Consider the following 9,575-nt stretch of genomic DNA (forward strand, 5'->3'; position numbering starts at 1 on the left):
TAAATATTGTATATTAATTCTATTTTCTTGCATAATAAATGTGTTTTTATAATCTTATATTTTACTTTTCTTTCTCATACATTTCTTTTAAACAATATCGAGTTATTAACTTACCTAATTTTATTTTAAAAAATTTTGTTTTATCTCTTTATTTTATTTTATTTAAAAAAACTTTATTTTATCTCTTTACATATAGTGGTGGCCACGGTTGTTAGTAGTATGCTCTAGAGCATATTATTTTGTATGTCTCTTATATATTTTTTCATTAATAAAAGGCAATTATTCTTTTTTGTTTACATAATTTATCTATGTGTAATAGAAAAGTTCCATTGGTATTTTATTAAAAATATTATGTTTAAGTTGTTAAGAACATGAGTGACAGTTTTTCTAGTACAAAGTATCATAAAATGGTTCACAATCGAGGATACTTCACATAGGACATAACTTATCCAGAAATATTGTTATTCATGTTAGTTCCCAAAGAATTAGTATGAGATACTAATAAGTTAGAGTGGTGAATCCCATGCCACGTAACAAATATGATAAGCACTTACATGATAAGTAGGCCGAACTAGTGACGCTTATGATAAGCACATAGAGTTTACTCTTGTCAATGCATTGTCATAAAAATCATATCGGTGCATATAATCCCTCGACCTGAGATAACACAATTATTTTATATATGGGTGGTTTGAGTTTGATACTGCTTTCATACTCGTACTGTGTATAGGTATACGGACATGTGCTGGCTCGTACTGGTTATATGTGGAGATAGGTGTTAGTTAATATGGAATCCGTTACCCTAAGTAAATAGGGGTGAAATCCTATATTCATTTAATTATTTTTTATGATTCAAGTTTCTGGCTATGACATATAGACTTAGCCAGAAAAGAGCTTCTGACAAGAAAGTCTGATTAATCAATAACTGGAATTAAAAGATAACATAATATTCATAGCAAATAAAGTTTGACATTAACCATGACTCCAGCTAGAATTGAGATTTTGTAAGCAAGATCTTTCAGTATATGGTAACATATGATTAAATGTTCATATTTAAGGTATTCCTTATTACTAATTGGGTGGCCATGATATGCTATGCTAGGTGTCAACCATGGTCTATGAGATGCCTAAAATGATTTAGGAAAGTCATTTACGGTAAGAAAGAATTCTAATGATATTAAGAGTTAATATCATTTCTCATTGCCAATTAGTAATGAGCCTAGTAAGTCGCACGCTTATACAAATTAATCACTAAAAAAATTATGATTTAATTGATTAATTAAAAAGTTTAATTAATTAATTAAATAGGTTTGATTTGTAATAAGATTGCAAAGTCAATAGCATGACGTAAAATCAAATATAGGTTATTGGATGTATAATATAAATGAAATGATGAAATTAATTGATGGAGATTAATTAATTAATTAATTTATACGTGATATAAATTAATTTGAGGGAGAAATTATAATTTTGGGTTGAAAACTCAAAATTATATACAATGGCAAAATGATAATTTTCATGGTGACACGTGGCACCTTGAGATGGTGACACGTGGCACATTAACCCATGTAAGTGTGCCACTTGTCTTCCCATGATGAAAGATAAATTATTAAAGATTAAATCAAGCTTTGAAACTTGTCTTGACGAGATTAAGACAAATATAAAGCAATATTAAATTATAGCTTGACATGTGGCAAGATATTTAATTTATTTTGTCTTACATATGTAAGAGATAAGAAGGAAATATAATTTTTAAAAATCATCTTCGTCCTTCTTTCCTTTTTGGTCGACACACTTGGTCCTCTCTCTCTCTTCTTCATTTCTCCATTAATTCTAAAACGAAACTTTTATTTATTCTTGAATTAAAATTGCTATAAAGGGTTTCCAATCCTATATATCCATTCTAACCTCACCTAAGCAGAAACCCCAAAAGTTTAAGTGGTTGGCAAGTTATCAAAGGAACATTTGGGGCTGCCATTGGTGAACTTCAGTGTGCTTATGGTGGACAAGCTAGAAGGGCTACATTTAGAGCTCTTGGAGACTACCAAAGGGATTAAGAAGATTGATTTAGCACCTTTGAGGTTAGAAGTCATTAATCCCTCTTTAGCTAGGATTTAATGTGATTAAATGCTAAACCTCAATTTTAATGGCAAATGAATCTCTAAAGTATGCTAAAAGTGTGTTTTGGCATGCCTATGGGTATTAGAAATTGGCTAGGTTCATAAATCATTTGGCATGTATACATGTAACCCTAGATGAATTTTTGAATTCCAATATTCTAAAACCTAAATCATGCTTCCTATGTCTCCAACGGTTCGGTTTCAAACCAGAACTGGTTAGGTCAAAATCAACCCGAAACTGATTAAAATCAAAACCAGCTTCGAATCGGATCAAAACCGTCTTTCTGCGATTTGATTCAGGTTCATATTTTTTAAGAACCATGAACCGACGGTTATGAACCCGACCAAACCGATGATGTAAATATAAAAGAATGCAATAAATAACTCACTTCACTCCTAATTCATTTATATATATCATTAATTATCTGCACAGTTATTTTCTATACTCTTTTTAATTCTTAATACTATTTTAATTTCTCTTAAATTCTTTAAACAATTATTTTTTACACTCCTTTTAATTACTCTCTCAATTTTCCTATTTTATTATTTTATATGCTCACTAACATTTTCAAAATTATCTCAATTACTCTGTTATTATTTTATATCCTCAATAAAATTTTCAATATCCTCTATTTTACTTTTTTTTTCTCCTTTATACTTTTAATTATTAATTATTATATAATTTAAAAAAAAGGCAAGCAATAGAATTAGAAATTTTGATTCCTCTAAATCCTAAAGGGATACATAGGTAAAATTAAGTTAATATACATTTTTCAAATTTCTTTAAAAAAATTAATTTTATCTCTAATTTTTTAATCAAGTTCAAGTATTTGCTTATTAAATTTTTCTTAATGATAAATTATTTTCATTATTATTCTTCTTATTTTATTTTTATTAAAAAATTTATAAGAAAAATTAAAATATTTTATAAATATAACTTAAATTCTAAATCAATAAAATTTTTTTCTAATTTTTTCATTTAAGCCTCAAACCGTTATCCAAATCATCTTAAATCATTCATTTTCAAGTTGCCATTTAAGCCATTTTAAATCAAAACTCAAACCAAAATTAATAATTTAAAAATTATCTCACAATAATTTAATATAAATTTATAATTTTATTGAACTTGAATTAATAATTAAGGAAATATAACCAGCAATTCTGAAATCGTAGCCACCCCAATCCGTATTTACATATACTCATGCGGCTAGTTGGAATAATTTTAAGAGCTTAAGCAAGGCTTTTGCAAAAAAATAAAAAAATAGAAAAGCGCTCAAAAACCTGTTCCAGGAGTGCTAAACCCTAATGTAATGCCCTGCACTAGCTGAGCTCGGTTAGTCACGCGTTCGTCAACCTGCATCACCAGCAGCCATGGCGCAGAGACGGTGTCTCCACACCCTAACCCGTCAAGCCATAGCTCTCCTCTCTTCAAACCCTACCACACTGTATCACCCTTGCAAAGTTGCAGCTTCTTTCCCGAACCTTAATTCTGTCAAAGCCCTCCTCATCTGCAAATCCTCTCACGTTTTCACCAAAGCTGACTCCATATGGTGTTCCTTCTGGCCTTACCACCATCGTCGCTATTTCTCGTCGGATTCTCGCGATGAAAGCGAAAATGATGACGAAGATGAAGAGACGGCGGGAGAGGATAGCGATGGAGAGGAGGTAAAGGGTTCTGATTTGAAGAGAGAGTACACGGCGGAGGAGAAGGAAGAGGAGGCTGCCGCTATTGGCTACAAAGTAGTTGGACCACTCCAGAAGTCCGACCTGGTCTTTAAACCATACGAGCCTGTTTTCGCCGTTGTTCAGGTTTATTTGATTTGATGCCATTCCCTGTCTCGCCCTCTTGGGTCTTCTGTAGATGTTGAGATCATGTTGTGTATTTTTTTATGTAGATTGGTTCTCACCAATTTAAGGTGAGCAATGGGGATTGCATTTTCACCGAGAAATTGAAATTCTGTGAAGTAAATGACAAGGTGAGTTGCATTTGCGCTTGTTTATTCGCCTGCGTTGGTGCTTGGCATCTTAGGCGTTTGATTTTTGTATTGCCTTTTGTTAAACAAAAGCTATGCATTATCAAATTCTAATTCCCTATCCAAACACAAGGTTAAATTATTTTCCAAAATGCTAATTAAGAGTATAAGCAGATAGACAAAATCAATGAATTGTGAATGATGCATTCATGAGAACTGGCTGGGTGTTGACTCTAACTAGAGCTTATTGAGAACAAAAACTACTTGCATGAAAAGTAATAACAGCATTGCTTAGATGACTGAAAGATTGGAGCATATTATGTTGAAGCAGCAATGTCTCGGTGTATGCCTAAATGCAGTCCACAAGCTGGGTCTCAGTTAGTCGGACTAGGAACTCAGATCAAGAGTTTGTTAGGCTAAATTGAGGTGATGTAAACACAGTGTGCTTGGAAACAAGGCGTGGGTTGAGTTTTTATGTAACTAGTTCCACAAAACTTCTGGATTCTCATGGTAGTGAAGTAGACACGCGGCTGATCCTAACATTGGAAACTGGTATTTATACTATCTTCATGCCTTCAGAGTAAAAGAAAAACTGGGAAAAGTTTAATGTGGCTGAGCAATATCAAATTGGTTCAGATGCTATGCAATTGCAATTCCATAAGTCCCTTATTTGTTCTCGCATATGCACAATGGGAACTAAAGTTTGGTTACCCATGTCCACTTCTATTTTCATTGGCATGTTGTTTAGTAATTTTTCATGCATGCATTTCCCTGTACCTTACTTTAATAGAAGAATGAAGGCATCTTTTTTGAGGGCTAAGATGGCATTGATGAGGTTTTCTTTATGTCATCTTCTGTAGCTTTCAGATGGTTACCTGGAATATTTGCCTATAATTTTTTTTAGAAAAAAACAAAGGGTTCATTTTATGACATTCTTACCATCAAACTGAATTTAGTTGATGCTCCCATGGTTTTCCTATTGCAGTTGATTTTGAACAAGGTTCTCTTGTTAGGATCAAGCTCTCAAACAATTGTTGGCAGGCCTACAGTGCCAGATGCAGCTGTTCATGCAGTTGTTGAGGAGCATGTAAGTGTGACAGACGTTTCTGTTTGATACCCTCACACGTGTATGTGCACCAAAAAAAAAATCACAAATCTTCATGAGCTCACATGCTTAGGGATTTATGAAAGTTTAATGGGTTAGACCATTCATGTCTCCAATTGAATCAATTTGATCAATTTCTTTTTGTTTTGATGGTAAATACGTCCTGGAAAAGTTATACATGAGAGAGAAACAAGTTGGGTCACAAGTTTGGTCTAGTTCCTACTTCTGAAATCCTCCACTCTGTCTATTAGCGCTTTGTTGGGTCTCGCTGGTGCAGCAGGGGTGGGCTTTAGTTGTTGGTTGCTATTTTTCCTCACCAATGCACCAAAAAAAAAAAAAAGAAAGAAAGAAAGAGGAATGGTGTTTTTTAATAAACCTAAGTGTTAAATTTCTTATAATTTCATGGCAAAATATGCATTGGATGGGATGATGTGTGAAAATGCTCTGCGGGGAAAGCTTTTCTGAAGACAACATCTGCCAAAAAAAAAAAAAGGTATCTGATAAATCTAGCTTCATGGGTGATGTGAAAGTTCTCTTTTTTGTGGCCTTTTTTTTCCTAATAGAAAAAGACTGCTACTTTTGTTTTTCTATCTCTTCTTCCAATTTATTGACGGGGAAAAAAGTGAGAAACACAGACTGAAACAAACCAAGAAATTCTAAGTTATATTGCATTGTTTATTAAAAGAGAAATATACTTCAATTCAGCTGGCATGTGCCATGTGGTACCTTTTTGTTTGATGTGGAATTTATGGTATAAATGAAATAATTGAATGATTGATTGGTGGAGAAGTTGTTAAAGGAGGTAAAACCAAAGATTGAGTTCTTCCCTTTTTCTCTTTGGCTGTCTGTTACTCTGTTTCCAAATCTTTCAAGTTCTTTTGATCCATTGTTCTGATTTTTTGCACATTTTTCAGCTTTTGCTTTACCTGATTCTATATTGTTTTCATTTTGTTTTGTGCTTCGCTTGAATTCATCCCATGTTATCTTTTAAGACGAAATATCAATTAACAAATAGAGTAGAATAAGACTATCAGTTCTATGTGTGGACTATTACAGGCCTATATCCCACTCATATGCTGTCCATTTCTGTGGACTAGTAGGTTTCTAATAAATTGCTCTCTCATAATTTGTCTTAGTGGAAGAGAGTTTGGTGGATTCGTGGAAATTAAAATTGGAAGAAGCCAAACTGATTAGATAGATGGACATAAATATAGAATTACTATACATGAGATTTAGTGTGAGCTGATTGAGGTTGTTTGAATAATGTGATTCCTGACACCAATAAAAACACCAGTTGAAGGTGCTCATTATGGATGAAAGGTGAGCAAAGAAACAGATGAAGCACTTAAAAAGTAAATTCATATGCTTTTGACGAAGCCATGGTTATTTATAGGAACTGTGCAATTTTACGTTTAGTAATTTGGTGTAGTGGTCAGAAACTTTGAATATTGGGGCATTCTTATTTCTAATTTGGCAAAATAGTATCTTGTAGATTTCAACTGCTTCCATATTTTATTAAAGCACGTGCTTGAACTTGATCTTGATATGATGCTGAAGTTGTGGAAATGAGATTGTCGGAAAGTATTATTTGGTAGTGTAAAGAGAGGCGGTTTTCTCTATTGTTGCGCTAACTGGAAATTTTGTCTTGAAGTGGAAACACATTACTTTAACCATCATGTGGTTTTAAACTGTGGCCTTTTTTTTTCTCATTTCTTTTAATTGACAAAAATTTTTGTGGTCTTAGTGCGTGTTATTTAGTTTACTAGGTTATGCATATGAATCTTAATCACTGTATTTCCTTCCTTTTCTTTCAGGCCTTAGATGCAAAAGTAATTATCTTCAAGAAGAAGAGAAGGAAGAATTACCGCCGAACCAAAGGACATCGCCAGGTAAGCCAAGGATCCTTTACCTAAAGGGTTGTAGTTTATTAAATTCAAGTATGTTGGTTTTGGTTTCTCTTGATCCATTGTCCTATGTGATGCTTTTCAGGAACTGACTAAGTTGAGAATAACTGATATTCAAGGAATTGAGAAACCTGAAATGAAAGTTGATCCAAAGCCTAAAATGTCAGGTGTTAAGCAACAAGAAAAGATTGCAGTTGCTGCTTAGGAGGGATTTTCCTCTGACCGAATGTCGATAACAATGGCTTCCCATGCTTATAATTGCAGAGGTGCAACTCTCTGATGCTACTTGATGGGCATCATTTCATTCCTGATTTATCAAGTGTACATTTAGGGTATCATAGGAGGCAGAAAATTGTCATTTTACCAGATACCTTTTGTAGGATTGGCATGCTGGAATATGTTATTTCTCCTCATAAAATTTTTGTAATACTAGTTAGTTTATTTGTATTTACTACTCTACTCATGACACCTCAGTACTTCGATCTTGTTCTTGATAGAATAATTCATAAGGATTAATCTGTTATTACTTGTTGCACTTTGTCTGCTTATTTTTATTAAATAATTATACAGCTTTTTAATCTGCTCGCGGTAGCATGCTTGTTGATATCATATGGTAGGGGAAGGATTCTTGGATGAAAAATGACTGCTGAAATATGAACCTGTCTTTGAATTGCTAATTTGCTATTTAATTCTAAGTTCTAACACTAGTGCTTGTAAATTATCAAGAACCTTGATGACTCCAATATTACATATGGTAGACTAGGTACTATTATACCTTAATTGTTTTGAAATTTTTAGGGTGTCCAATGCCCTCTCGGCCCTAACCTATATATATATATATCTTCATGAATATAGTAGAATAGTGAATGTGTTTGATGTAACATCAGGACTGTTTTGGAGTAGGCTTGTATGGTATTGCCGATCCCCTGGCTTAAAACCAAACGAGGGTGGTAGAATAAAGCTGGAGGCAGCGCCAATGGACCATTGGGAAAATCACAAAGAAACAATGTCCACTGGAGTCTTATTTTGCAAGAAATCTTCCTAACTCAACTCTTCCTAATCTTTTCAAAAGAAACGTATACCATTCCTCTTTCTTTCTTCCTTCCATCCATCTGTCCTTCACATTTGACGAACCAAGTTTTGCAGAAAATACTTGAACGTAATCTGAAATCCAGCGAATCAATCTTTTAGCTTTATCATCCTGGTCCAATCAATCTTTTAACTTTAATAGGATTGTTGGCAAAAAAGTAACTTGGACTGGGTTTATTGTAAGCTCAAAATATAATATGTGAATCTGTATATATGTTTCACTATGCATGATATCTTAAATTCATAATGAACTCGTTTAAGCAAGAATTTCCCGTTTGGAGACATAATTAGCTTATGACAACAAAAAGCCTCAAAATGGTCTTCAATTCTCTGAGACTTTCCAGTTAAGATGATCAGGCCAATATGCTCCAAAACATGTTTTTGCCAGTTGTAATGGCTTAAAACACGTGGAATTATGGATAGAGACAATGACATAGCATTCCATCTCTTCATTTCCTACCATCAATAATGACCCATTGATTATGATAAATGGGAAAGGATAGGAATTGGCAAACGACTTCATTGATTCAAAGTTTTTTCTCTAATTAATTTACGCATATTGAGATTAAGAAGTATTCTTACGCATATCAAAATCAAATATTCTTCTCAAGCAATGAATCCCACATTAATTTAGCTTATTTAAAATATATGAATAAATTTATCCTAATTGATAAGATTTTTGCCGACTGAATTAGTGTTGATGCTACACTCAAAACTTTGAAAATTAGCATCCAAGTCTTTCGCTTTCGGTTGCGAAACTCTACTCTTGGACTAGTTCTGTTTATCCTTTTCTTGATATTGCGATTGGCTTTATGGGCTAAAGACCCCACAAACAATCCCCAAATTATCAAGGTTTTTCAATGCATCCAGGTAAATTTAGCCTCAGAAATTAGAACCCACCACACCAGAATTTTGCTATTGCTATGCATGATACATGCGTGAAATGGCCCATCTCCACCTATCTGTGTCATATCAAATAATGGGAAGGAAAATCAACTGTTGAAAACGACTAACAAATGGGTAAATTGTTGGGGGAGTGGAGATAATGGCCATAGACAGCTGGAACTTGTTAAGAGGTGAATAGGTGAGCCCAACAAGGCCACCTTTATGGATTTTCTTCCGCCAATTTTATAGAAAAGACAAACGTTTTTATTAATCAATAATTATATTTAAACATTTTAATTTTGAATTGTGTCGTGACCCGATTATATGTGCTAGACCGACACTAAAATCTGGACAGATATAAAGCTCTTGAAATTTATAATAAGTATTATTGTTCCCAAATCTATAATAAATACCCAAAAATAAGGCCCAACATACAAATAAAATAAAATAAAATATTATATTTTTGTTCGGACCAATCCAACCCGATAACTATCATAAA

General features: G+C 33.3%; 1 protein-coding gene across 1 annotated transcript; it reads left to right on the plus strand.

The window, feature by feature from the left end:
* The first annotated feature begins 3,335 nt into the window (after positions 1-3,335).
* Positions 3,336-7,637, plus strand: LOC110648002 (50S ribosomal protein L21, mitochondrial). The gene is made up of 5 exons (XM_021802076.2): positions 3,336-3,929; positions 4,016-4,096; positions 5,079-5,180; positions 7,013-7,087; positions 7,188-7,637. Exons 1-5 carry the CDS (start codon positions 3,492-3,494, stop codon positions 7,305-7,307), a joined length of 816 nt encoding a protein of 271 aa, XP_021657768.1. The 5' UTR covers positions 3,336-3,491; the 3' UTR covers positions 7,308-7,637.
* The last annotated feature ends 1,938 nt before the right edge of the window (positions 7,638-9,575 follow it).

This window comes from Hevea brasiliensis, chromosome 11 (assembly GCF_030052815.1).
Source record: "Hevea brasiliensis isolate MT/VB/25A 57/8 chromosome 11, ASM3005281v1, whole genome shotgun sequence".
Classification (NCBI taxonomy): domain Eukaryota; kingdom Viridiplantae; phylum Streptophyta; class Magnoliopsida; order Malpighiales; family Euphorbiaceae; genus Hevea; species Hevea brasiliensis.

Excerpts from the sequence above, each read along its gene's own strand:
- LOC110648002 (XM_021802076.2), top strand. The coding sequence starts at position 3,492 with ATGGCGCAGAGACGGTGTCTCCACACCCTAACCCGTCAAGCCATAGCT. Across the intron at positions 4,097-5,078 it reads TCTGTGAAGTAAATGACAAG|TTGATTTTGAACAAGGTTCT; the intron begins GTGAGTTGCATT and ends TTCCTATTGCAG. Across the intron at positions 7,088-7,187 it reads GAACCAAAGGACATCGCCAG|GAACTGACTAAGTTGAGAAT; the intron begins GTAAGCCAAGGA and ends GATGCTTTTCAG.